The sequence below is a fragment of the Canis lupus genome, chromosome 26 (genome assembly GCF_003254725.2).
Source record: "Canis lupus dingo isolate Sandy chromosome 26, ASM325472v2, whole genome shotgun sequence".
In the NCBI taxonomy this organism is placed as follows: Eukaryota; Metazoa; Chordata; class Mammalia; order Carnivora; family Canidae; genus Canis; species Canis lupus.
Window position 1 is genome coordinate 37,648,420 of NC_064268.1, and position 13,143 is coordinate 37,661,562.

The window sequence follows — 13,143 nt, forward strand, 5'->3', positions numbered from 1 at the left end:
AGGAAAGCGATGCTCAGTGCTGTTTCTTGAGGTCGGGATGACGCCCACCCGCACCCCACACACAGAAGGCAGCAAAGTCTTTCCTCTTGCAGGACTGTGAGGTGGATCAAGGTGGTGGATCCCTGAAAATGGAAAGGTAGGGGCTGGACCATAAATGTCGAAGGGGCAGGAGTTGGGGGGGGGGGTTCCTGTCTGGGTAGAGACCTGGCTCCTGCTTGCGTGTCCCACTTCCCAAGGGGTGCCCTGCTGCAGAATGCCCGAGGAGCACGGCTGCAGGCCTGCAGAGCATGGGGACCGCCCCGGTGTCAGCACAGAGCTGCCCATGACGCGACCCTGAGTCCCGCCTGATGTCGGAGGGGCAGGCAGGGCCGAGCCTGCATGGAGGGGCAGCAGGGATGCACTTGGGCATCATGCCTCCCTGGTACCCAGGGACTACAGAGGCCTGGACTCCCCCTGTGACCCCAAAGCAGGGGGGAAGCCCTAATGATGACTAGGGAGGGTCTCCTATGGGGGGGAGAGGAGAACCTGTAGGCTTAGAGGAGCAATGAAACAGACGTTCCTTGCACCTTACTGCAGGTTCCCACGCGAGGGGACCCCACGGTGCTCTGGAAACAAACACTCCACTGTTTTGCGAAGGGCAAAGTCATGCTTCCTGTGTGCTCCCAGCATCCTTACTGATCCACAGGATTTTTCTGGCTGCCTTTTTGTAGGCACACAACTCTGACTGATAAGGACCAGGGGTCTGCGGACACCCTGACTACCGTTTCCTCGCTCAAGACCAAGAACTGAGACTGCGCCAACTTAAAAGCGGGCTTTCACACTAACGGGTTCACATCCGAGCATCACCACCAAGAATGGAAATAATTAATAATAATAATAATAATAATGCCTTCAGATCATTGTGAGGACAAGTGAGAGAACCCTGTGATATTAGCACATAGACAGCAGCACAGCATCAGACGGTGAACCACGAATTATAAGAGGCCGTCTACACGGGCCGTAAAGAGCTCCTGTTCTCCCCCTGGGATAATGCGACAAGTGTAATAACTAATCGACAAAAATAATAATAATAATAAATAGTAGTAGTAGTAGTTCTGTGTCTTCTGTAAAAGGCAAAATAAGGAGAGGGCGGCGGTCGGGGGAACCCCAGACCACGTACTCAACAGGGAGGCCCTTCCCATAGCGGATGGTACGTGCATCGATGCCAGAGGACGGGCAAGGCTCAAGGTGCGGGGAGCAGACGGGAAGGCCACGCAGGGAGCCAAGGCGAGTCCAGTGCCCCGGGCCCAGCGCTCCTCCCCAGGGTCCCAAGCCCCTGCGTGCTCCTGCTCGGGGCTGCGCCCATCCTCAGGGTCCCAGGCCCCGCTCCCAAGGCCGGAGGGAGCTGCAGTCCCGGAGGGCCACCAGGTGGCAGCACGGGGCCGTGCAGACCGAGGGCCTCCTCCCAGGCGGTGCCGGCGACCTGCCCTGGGACGGTCACCTAGGGGTATGGACAGCGCTGGGACCCCGGAGAGAGACAGTGTGGTCTCCGCGCTGCGCTCGGCGTTGAGGTTTGCGACTTCAAGGGGAAGCAGGTGTTCTTGATCCGGTGTTTCAGGGGCTCCCGGGGGCTCCGGGGTTGAGCGTCCACTCTGAACGCAGCTCGGGTCCTGATGTCGGGGTCCAGGACCGGGGCCCGTGCCAGGCTGTGCACTGGGTGGGGTCTGCCGAGGACTTCCTCCCCCCGGCCCTGCCCCTCGGCGCGCTCGCTCTCCCCCTCTCTCTCCCTCTCTCAAAAACAAACAGCAGATAAATAACTACGCCCTTTGATTCGGCCCCGTAGGTGGTCATCACCGGACACCGTGTTTGCACCCTTTGCAGCCGGGGTGGCTTCTTTCAGAACAACGAACCCAGCGGGATTATCTGCCCGGGGTCCAATTCTGAGTTGAGCTGATACAAAGCCCGACGGCCCCCCTCGGCCGCGCGCAGCACGTCCATCATTCCTAAACGGCTCCCGTGGCAGCAGCCTACGCGGCCCACCGCGCTCCTCCGACACCAAGGAAAAGGAAAAACGTTCTATTTGCTTTGCAGCGTGGTATATTTTTTAAATTGCGCCAACATTACCATTTTTTAGGGTAAAAGTAAACTCTCCTTATTGTTAAAGTCGGGACTACTCAAAAAACCGTAAGGGAGAACATGAAAATCATCTTCAAGCAATAACAACGTGACCATGTTTCTGTGAAACTATTTTTGGCAGATGGAAAAGAAATACAGATGCATCTACGTACCTTTCCTAATATGAGAATATTGTGAAATCTTTCCATGTGAACAAAAATATTATTATAGGGACGCCTGGGTGGCTCAGTGGTGGAGCATGTGCCTTCGGCTCAGACCATGACCCCAGGGTCCTGGGATCGGGTCCCGCATCCGGGTCCCTGCAGGGAGCCTGCTTCTCCCTCTGCCTGTGTCTCTGCCTCTCTCATGAATAAATAAATAAAATCTTCAAAAAATTAGATTATTATATTAATCATCACTAGCACCCAGTCATTACGATCACTAGCAACGTACTTTTACTGAAATGCCGGCCTTCCTCGACAGCATTATTCTTCATGAAGTCGACAGAAACGGCGCCGTGGAATGATGGGCAGTCATCAGAGAGGGACCGATGCTGACAAAATAATGAAGACGGAGAATGTGACATAACTAACAAATATGCTGATGGAACATACGTGTCAGAAAAATTTGGCCGGAAGCAGATTAGTTCAACAAATATTGAGGCGATGGCCTGAAAACGGGGAAAGGGCCGTATGACCCCTTCGAAGCCTGAGCCCAAGGAAGGGAGCCAAAGGAATGCTCTGGAAAACCAGCCGGGAAGGCCGGGAACGGAAGTACGAAGAACGCAGAGACCAAGGTGGGAGTGAGTCGAGACGAAGACGGCAGATGCGGGAAGGGGGCCTGTCGAGCTCCTGAGATACTCTGAGGTCACAGCACGTGGGACAGAAACAGAACCTCCAAGTAGGTATAGAAGCAGAAGGACATGCCGAAGGCGGGCGGAAAGCGGAGCCTTTAAGTCACAAGTGGACAACGTGCCCCACAAAAAAACGAACAATAAGGCACGTGTATGTCTTCATGGAACTACTGGACTCGAAGATGAACAAAGCGAAAGAGGCGCTTCCAAAATAAAGTATCTCTGAAAGGTTAAAAGTAAAAAGGTTGGACCGGACAAATGCAAATAAAAGAATGAGCATCTCATTTACGGGTCAAGGTCAACGTGAAGGCCAAACAGAGCGCAGACGACCCAGGAGAGAACTTTTTTTAAGTGAAAGAGTGTGACCTGCAATGAAGATGCAGCGTGAATCTAGGACCGCGGGATCAAAACGTCACGGAGCAAACACTGCAAAAAAAAAATATTAATAACGGCCCCAGGAAAGACAGAAATAAAATGGAATTACAGTGATCTCTCAACCCAGCACAGTTCAAATACGCAAAAAGACTACGGATACAGAAGATCTAAACAAAGTCGTTAATTAGCGGAGCCTCAAATATCTTGGGTCAGTCCGTGCCCGAGACATCGCCGACGCAATGTTCCATGGGTCGCTGGTAATACAGGTAACTGAGAACTACCCTCGCAGCGCAACGTTAAGGGGCCTCTCTTTACACACAAAACCACGTAGCTTTTAAAAATGGGAAATAAAGTAATAAATATTTAAAAATATTTTATATTATTAATAATATATTATATATAACAATATATTATAAATGTATTTTATATATTTATTTTTATATATTTAATAAATATTAAATATTTATAATAAATATTATAAATATTTAATATTTATTATAAAAATTATAATATGAATATAATATGTTATATATAAATATAATATTAAATATAAATAAATATTTATATTTATAAATTTATAAATAAATACTTATTAATATTTTATAAATTTTTATTAATATTTAAAAATGAGAAATAAATAAGTAATAAATATGTAAAAATATTTTATATTAATAATGTTATATATAGTAATATAATATTTATTATATATGTATTTTATATATTTATTTTAATATATTTAATAAATATTAAATGTTTATTATAAATATTTATAATTAATATTTGATAATGTTAATATGTATCAATATTATTATATTATATTAATATATATTAATACTATAATATTTAATAATATGTAATAACATTTTAACATTATAAATATTATAAACATTTATTATAATATAATGTATTATAAATATAGTATAGTATATATAATGTATAATATATTAAATATAATATAAATATTATAAATGAATTAATATTTATTAATATTCATAAATTTATAAATAAATATTTATTAATATTTATTTTATGAATATTTATTAGTATTTAAAAATGGGAAATAAAATAAAAATAATAACAATAATAAAAATGGGAAAACATAACTTATCACACAACTGGACACAGGGAGCGAAAGCTATGTCGGAGGTAAGTGTTGCAGCGTGCTGTGGACCATCTGCACGGCGACCCGACGATCACAGACTCCGGGGCAGTACGTGGCCCTGCTACAGAGCGACTCTGGCCGCGGCGCCGGGCAGGCTCTGTGGGTCAAGCGTCGGGCTGTGGATTCGGGCTCAGGTCACGATCTCGGGGCCATGAGATCGATCCCCAAGTGGGGCCCTGTGGTCAGCGTGGCATCTACTTGTCCCTCTCCTCCCCTGCTTGCTCTCTCTCAGATAAACACATACACAAAATATTTTTTAAAAAAAGAGTAAAGTGAGATTTAAAAAGGGAAAAGGCGCTCCAACAAATCCCAAGAGCAAGCACCCAAGAGCCGCGCACGAACAATCGGGATGAGACGTGCCAGGGGTGGACGTGATCGGTCCTCGTGTCAGGGAAACCTCCCTATTTCCAGGATGGCCACGGGGACGGCCCTTCCTTCGGGCCACACGCCTGCATGTCCATCCCAGACGCCCGCTTCTATAAAGGCAAGGACGTAAGAAAATCGTCCAACGCTGAACCGGTTAAAAGAAATGCTATGGGGTCGGTGTGACCTTCACTCAGACGGTGAACAGGGCCCCGGGATCAGTGCTTGAGACGTGCAAATCGCTGGAACCCGTGACACCCCGTGTGCTGCGCCGCATTCGCGCAGGGACTTACAGTTGGCCACGTCCCCTTGAAGCTGCAGGATCCGAGGAGCCGGCATCGTGAGGACGACAAGGTCAAACCGCTCAGGGCGACCCGTTTCCGTGGACACCTCCCACCTGTCATCTCGCAGGTCGACCCGGGTCACGCGGTGTCCGAAGCAGACGTCGGCACCTGTTCCAAAAGCGAAGTCACGTTCACATCACCGGGTTTCCACGTGAACGACCAGAAAGAGGCGCAAGCTGGATCCTTCCAGGTGAGTTAAAGAGTGACGTCTCTGCTGCTCCCCCTCCTGCCAGCACCCCCGGACGCCGTCCCCCGCGGCCACCACTGCTAGGAGCGCCGGCCACACCTGCACGGCCCCCGCGAGCACGCAGACCCCTGGCGCCAGTGGATCTCACAAACAAGGGGTCAGATTCAGAGATGCCGCTCCCTGATGTGGCCCCACATCCACCCCACTAAAGCTCGTGATCTTCGTAAGGCAGGTAAGCGCCCTAATGAAGGTGTCAAGGGTCCTAGTCCCGGCCGCACGAGCAGGACTAGTCCCTTTAAGCCTGAGAAAGGTGCAGAGACCCAAGCCCTCGTTGGCAGATCAACCGCCTTTACTAAGAGCTGGAATTAAGAGAAATACAGTCGAGTGTCCTCCCGTTGCACTTCCTCTTCTTCGTCACCAAGGTATTTTGAGTAGTCTCGTCCCTCTTGGGTTCTTGGGCACTGGGGACCTACAAAGGTCAGCCTCGTTCAAGGAGGTTACTTTTTAAACCAACATTGATCGGGAGGCTGCCCCGTACCTGCCCGTGACCTGCTGGACTGACACGGATGCACTGTGCCCCACCGTCCTCATGATAAAACTTTGCAGTGGGCACTGTTATCATCCTCATTTTTTTTCCCATGAAAGAACCAGGGTATAGATTTTTATTTAATTTTGATTTTTTTAAGATTTTATTTATTTATTTGAGGGAGACAGAGAGCACAAGCAGGGTGAGGAGAAGCAGACGCCCCGCTGAGCAGGGAGCCCGACCAGGGACTCGATCCCGGGACCCCGGGGTCAGGACCTGAGCTGAAGGCAGATGCTTCACCAACTGAGGCACCCGGGTGCCCCCAGGGAATAGATTTTTAAACTTTCCTATTATTATACACCCAGGAAGGGGTGACAGTACATTCATTTGAGTCCAGGTCATTGTGATTCCAAAATTTCTCTCACTTCTGTTGTGAAAACACTAAACCACTTTCGTGGAGAGAAAGCTTTACAGGAGTTTAAAAGGATATAATTGTAAAATTTTAAATAGTATAAATGAGGTCTATAAATCCTGTAACAACAGATGTGGGTAGAGAGGGGAAAAGACTCCTGAAGTATTACAAAGCTATTATTAGAACAGTCTATGTTTTTGATATTTGTATTTTATTTTTATTAAATATTACATATATTATTTATAATTACATTTATATTATATAGATTTTTATAGACCTGGAACTCAATTATGTAAAAATTCATTTAAAAAAAGAAAAAAGCAGAAAGGAGTCCACAAAATGGACTTACTGGACATTTTCCTGCTATTTTTATTTTCCAAACTTTGTACCAGTAATATGTAACTTTTTCAAAAGAATTACTTTTTTTTGAAGTGAATAATGCTTTACAGAGCCATAAAAGATCTACAAAATCATTGTCTCAAGAGACTGTACTAATTGAAAATACAGGGGCACCTGGGTGGCTCAGTGGTTGAGCGTCTGCCTTCGGTTCAGCTCATGATTCCGGGGTCCTGGGATCGAGTCCCTGCGGTTGGGTGGGGGGGTCCTGCTTCTCCCTCTCCCTCTGCTGCTTCCCTTCTTGTGCTCTCACAGTCTCTCTCTCTTAACTTTTTCTTTAAATTGAAAATCTATAAACAGGTTTTTACTAAGAATTGGTCAAATTAAAAGTGATAATCACCTTATATAGCTCTTTTAAATATACTTAGGAACACATCCAATATACACATGTAGATAGATAGATAGATAGATAGATAGATAGATAGATAGATAGATAAGATAGATGATAGATAGATGAGAGATGATAGATAGGTGATAGATAGATAGATAGATGAGAGATGAGAGATGAGAGATGATAGATAGATGATAGATGATAGATGGATGAGAGATGATAGACAGATGATAGATAGATGATAGATAAATAGATGATAGATGATAGATAGATAGATGATAGAGATGGATGCAGATACGGAAATCTATCACCATACCTACCTACCAGGTACAGGCTACTGTTAAATTCTGTGAGCCACAAATAATTAAATATGAGCTCTTTTTCCAAGAGCTTCCAAAGCAAAATTGGATGATAAAACATATATTCTTCCAAACGCCTGCCAAAAGGGAGGACGTAGGTACCGTGTATTCCAGGACAGTCCCCCAGCCAGAACACCAGCTGTGAGAGGGCAGGCTGCCCTGTCAGCTGCCTTCGGTTCTTGTTTCACTGGCACCTAACACCGCGTCTGGCGTGTCCTAAGCACCCCGTAAGTGGTTACTGAGTGGATGTGCGCGTGCGTGCATGTGTGCGTGCGTGGACAGATCCGTGATACAGTCAGGAGGTGCTTGAGGATTTCCGTAAACATGCCACCTAAATTGGGCCGAATCACGATGGAAATGAGATTTTTGAAAAGCTACCTGGTGGCAATGCATGAAGCCGACGGTGACACTCCACAAGATAATCCAACAGTATCACATTCTGTAACGGTTAATCGCATGCATTAATTTGACTGGGTCATGGAGTCCCCAAATATTTGGTCAAACATTATTCTGGGCCTGTTTTTGAGGGTGATTTTGGATAAGAGTAAAATTTAAGGGGATCCCTGGGTGGCTCAGCGGTTTCGCGCCTGCCTTTGGTCTAGAGCGCAGTCCTGGAGTCACGGGATCGAGTCCCATGTCAGGCTCCCAGCATGGAGCCTGCTTCTCCCTCTGCCTGTGTCTCTGCCTCTCTCTCTCTCTCTCTCTCTATGTCTATCATAAATAAATAAAAAATAATAAAAACAATTAAAAAAAGAAGGTAGTTCCACTTTAAAAAATAAATAAATAAAAATAAAAATAAAAAATAAATTGGTAGACTGAGTACAGATTACCTACTCTATCTAATGTAGATGGGTCTTACCCAATCCGTCAATGGCTTGAATAAAACAAAAAGAGTAACCCTCCCCAAAGCGAGGAAATCTTCCTGACTGCCTTAAACTGGGACAAGTTTTGGGGGGTTTTATCCCCCCCGTATTCAGATTTGAATTGAAAAATCAGCTCTTCCGGGATATGGAGCCCGCTAGCCTTCACGCTCTCCTGGGTCCCCAGCCTGCCGACTCATCCTGCAGATCTTGACACCCGCCAACGCCCATAACCACGAGCCAATTCTTTATAATAAATCATGTATGTATGTATATATCCTAATAAAATATGCGCACACACGTGTCCTATTATATCAATCTCCTATTGGCTCTTTTCTCTGGAAAATCCTGAGTAATACACCATTATAGGCTGAATCCTAGATTGAGAAATGCTTTAAACCAGAATGCTATTTGCATTTACCACATGTTCTCATGTTGTGTGTTCAATCTCACTGACCTCTCCCTTGCCTGAGATCAGGGACTCTTGGGGTCCTCAATAAGTAGTATTTGATGAAGAGGTTCAAAATAGTAATTATTCTAAAAATAGCTTATGTAACAAAAATTCTCAGCACCTGTCATCAATGATCTTGAACTGGACAACTTAATTATGATTCATCAAGAAATCTTCTTTTGTTTGAAAAAAATCATCTATTGGGATCCTCGGGTGGCTCAGCAGTTTAGCGCCTGCCTCCGGACCAGGGTGTGATCCTGGGGTCCTGGGATCGAGTCCCACGTCGGGCTCCTGCATGCTTCTCCCTCTGCCTGGGTCTCTGCCTCTGTGTGTGTGTGTGTGTGTGTCTCTCATGAATAAATTATATCTTAGAAAAAAAAAAAGAAAAAGAAAAAAAATCATCTATCATCCAAGATCATTTATCATCTTTTTAAAAAAAGATCATTTTCAAAACATTCATAAAATAAAGAACAAATGAAAATCCTAATAAAAAATGGGCAAAGGTTATAAATAAGAAATTCACACACACACACACACACACAAAAGATGAAAAGAACTGCCTTAAAAAGGAGGCATGAACTCACTCATGATTATGTAAATATAAATGTCAAAACACAAAAAGACAGCTGCTTTAACTTATCACACTGGCAAAAATTAAAAATCTTCATAATATCAAGACCTGCAGAAGGAGAAATTCTCATTCACTGCTTTTTAATTTTCTTTTAAGATTTATTTATTTTAGGGATCCCTGGGTGGCGCAGCGGTTTGGCGCCTGCCTTTGGCCCAGGGCGCGATCCTGGAGACCCGGGATCGAATCCCACGTCGGGCTCCCGGTGCATGGAGCCTGCTTCTCCCTCTGCCTGTGTCTCTGCCTCTCTCTCTCTCTCTCTGTGTGTGACTATCATGAATAAATAAATAAAATCTTTAAAAAAAATGCCTAAAAAAAAAAAAGATTTATTTATTTTAGAGAAAGGGAGAACACGAGTGGGAGGGGCAGAGGGAGAGACCCCCGGCTGAGCACAGAGCCTGAGGTGAGGCTCAATCTCAGAACCTGAGATCGTGACCTGAGCGGAAACCAAGAGTCTGATGCTTAACTGACCGAGCCACCCAGGCAGCTCCTCATTCACTCTTGATGATGAGATATTCGTTAAGAGGAACAGATGACACTACCTGGTATAACTAAAAATTCACATTTACCATTCGACACAGCTATTGTCCTGTTAGAAATTGGGGTACAGATATGCATACGCGGCAGGGTTAGACCAGGTAGCAATACTGGCATTAGCAAAACAACCCCTTACCGCCCTCCCCAGCCTAAATATTCACCAGAAACTTAATACCTAAATAAACAATGCATTTATTTATAAATGTATAATGTGATATTGAACAGGCACTGAAAAGCATGAAGCATACTCAATTTCCTGATATGAAAATAGACCTAAGATATGATTTAGTCTATGATGATGTATTAGGATTCTCCAGAGAAACAGAACCAACAGGGGGCAGACACATAGATAATGGGCGTGTGTGTGGCTGATTTATTGTTAACAGATCAAACAAGGTGTAGAAAGGCCTATAATAATAATAATCCTATTTGTATACTTAAAAAGAATAAATATAAACACACGAGAATAAATAGAGACAGCCACGTAAGTCAACAGACAGAGGCAAAAACACTTTCCTAGAAGCGTACGCTGGAAACTATTATTAGGGATTACTTTAGGGAAAGAAAATTAGCTGTTGAGTAGTGAAGAGGAGAGCATCTATCTCACAACTTTCTTTAGAGCATTAACACTTAATTGTGTACACAGCTTTTATCTTCAAATGCTAATTTTAAAAGAAAGCAGAGAAAATCCTATCCCCACCTGATTCTTTCAAGTAATGCTTAATAATTGAAGAAACTCCTTGAGGTGCCACAAAATTACACTCTCCCTCCTTCACCACCATCCCTTCAATAGGAGACGTCAGAGGCTCCAAGAGGCCAAGAGCCACCAATTCGTCATAAAACCTGAAATAGATCAATACAAGGGAAATAATCAAACACCACAGTCAGCTTAATATATTCTCTTCCAAGAATTCATTTTAACTAATAACTAGAAATCTTCGGGGATCCCTGGGCGGCTCAACGGTTTAGAGCCTGCCTTCGGCCTAGGGTGTGATCCTGGAGTCCCGGGATCGAGTCCCGCATTGGGCTCCCTGCATGGAGCCTGCTTCTCCCCCTGCCTGGGTCTCTGCCTCTCTCTCTCTCTGTCTCTCTTGTGAATAAATGAATAAAACCTTAAAAAATAATAATAATAATTTAAAAAGAAGCTAGAAATCTTCATAGGATCAACTCTGTATATGTTTTGTGTCAATGAAACATAATTCAGGGGCCCCTGGGTGGCTCAGTCTGCAGAGGACGGACTCTCGGTCTCGGATTGGCGTGCAAGCCCCACGTTGCGCACTGGACTTCCTTAAAAAAAAAAATAGGGGATCCCTGGGTGGCTCAGCCGTTTAGTGCACCTTCAGCCCAGGGCCTGATCCTGGAGACCCGGGATCGAGTCCCACATCGGGCTCCCTGCATGGAGCCTGCTTCTCCCTCTGCCTGTGTCTCTGCCTCTCTCTGTGTATGTTTCTCGTGAATAAATAAATAGAATCTTTTAAAAAAAAAAGTAATAAACCATAACTCAGGTGAAAAACAGGAATGTTTGCGAATCCAAACATCTCTCGTTGACAGTCGAAGGCCTATTTCCTCGTGTATCTCAAAGTGTAAGTCAGTGTAGACAGGACAGTAGGCAGAAGGGTCATTGTGAATTCGTGGAGGCGGCCTTGCCCCCACCCCACTCCCCGGGGAGCTGTCCTCTGGGTCCGGGCCGTGTTCATGCGGGTGGCCCACACCCCCGACCTGCCACCCCATAGCCCCCCGCCCGAGGAGGCCTGGCCTGCAGCTCCCCACCACGTCAGGATCACCTGTAGAGGGTCCTCAGCTGCACAGTAGCTTCTCTGCGTTGCAAGAGCAAAACCAGGCCTTCCCACGCACCCCACCCCAGAGGGGCACCTCCGGCCCTGCCCACTCACCCACTCACCGTGCGTGCGGCCCGGCCCGCTGGGGCGAGCGGGTGATGTACTGTGCCCCCAGGTCCACGGTGCTCCCCGGGGCGAGCGGGCTGCAGGCCGTGCACATCCTCCCCCCTGCAGGAAGGGACGGGACCGCTCAGCGCCTCACCTGTGCAGCCGGCGCCTCACCTGTCCCTTCCCCGCGGGCCCACAGCTTACTTCGCAGCTGCATTCTTTAAAAGGGCTTTTGTGGGGTTTTCCTCTCTTAGTTTTATGCTTGGTCCTCTACGACCCTTGGGACATAGGTCATGCGGTAAAGAGGGCAGCGGGGGGCCTGGCCCAGGTCACACACTGAAGCAGGACCCGGTGCCCCGGGAAAGGCCCCGAGAGCTGGGAACCGGCCCCTCCACCCCCCACCCCCACCCACGCGCGCGCCTGTGATCCGCCCTCCCGAGAAAGGGGATCCTGTAAACCAGACCCTGGGAAGGCCTGGCCCAGCGCACTGGGGTCCTGGCAAGGTGCACGCCCCGCACACCCGGTGGGCGGGAGATGGACCCCCCCAGGCGTCCGGGCCCTGCGAGGGCGCGCGGGCAGGTGCCGGGCGGCCCGGGGGGGGGGGGGGGGGGGGGGGGGGGGCGCTGCTCCCGCCTCCCGGACCCCGCGGGGCTCCTCCGCACCCCCTCCTCCCGCCCGGGACTCCTCCCCGACCCCGCAGGGCTCCACCCCCTCCCCCACCCCGGGGCTCCTCCCCGACCCTGCGGGGCTCCTCCGCACCCCCTCCCCCACCCCGGGACTCCTCCCCGACCCTGCGGGGCTCCTCCGCACCCCCTCCCCCAGGCCGGGACTCCTCCCGGACCCCGCGGGGCTCCTCCGCACCCCCTCCTCCCGCCCGGGACTCCTCCCGGACCCCGCGGGGCTCCTCCGCACCCCCTCCTCCCGCCCAGGGCTCCTCCCCGACCCCGCGGGGCTCCTCCGCACCCCCTCCTCCCGCCCGGGACTCCTCCCCGACCCCGCAGGGCTCCACCCCCTCCCCCACCCCGGGACTCCTCCCCGACCCTGCGGGGCTCCTCCGCACCCCCTCCTCCGACCAGGGACTCCTCCTGGACCCCGCGGGGCTCCTCTGCACCCCCTCCCCCAGGCCGGGGCTCCTCCCCGACCCCGCGGGGCTCCTCCGCACCCCCTCCTCCCGCCCGGGACTCCTCCCCGACCCCGCATGGCTCCTCTGCACCCCCTCCCCCAGCCCGGGGCTCCTCCCCGACCCCGCGGGGCTCCTCCGCACCCCCTCCTCCCGCCCGGGACTCCTCCCCGACCCCGCGGGGCTCCTCCGCACCCCCTCCTCCCGCCCGGGACTCCTCTCCGACCCCGCGGGGCTCCTCCGCACCCCCTCCTCCCGC

General features: G+C 48.6%; 1 protein-coding gene across 10 annotated transcripts in view; it reads right to left on the reverse strand.

The window, feature by feature from the left end:
• Nucleotides 1-13,143, reverse strand: part of RNLS (renalase, FAD dependent amine oxidase) — a 273,338-nt gene that overhangs the window by 258,799 nt on the left and 1,396 nt on the right. For 9 of the 10 annotated variants that reach the window (XR_007406285.1, XR_007406284.1, XM_049102111.1 and 6 more), the window contains exons 2-4: nt 11,779-11,884; nt 10,579-10,721; nt 5,141-5,299 (exon numbers count right to left, since the gene is read on the reverse strand). Coding sequence is in view for 8 of the 10 variants with exons in the window: in XM_049102111.1 (XP_048958068.1) it covers nt 5,141-5,299; nt 10,579-10,721; nt 11,779-11,884 (408 nt within the window). In the remaining 2 variants the exon portion in view is untranslated. Of the gene's footprint in view, nt 1-5,140; nt 5,300-10,578; nt 10,722-11,778; nt 11,885-11,968; nt 12,173-13,143 lie in introns of those variants that run through there. The other variant, XM_049102112.1, reaches the window with a different exon arrangement.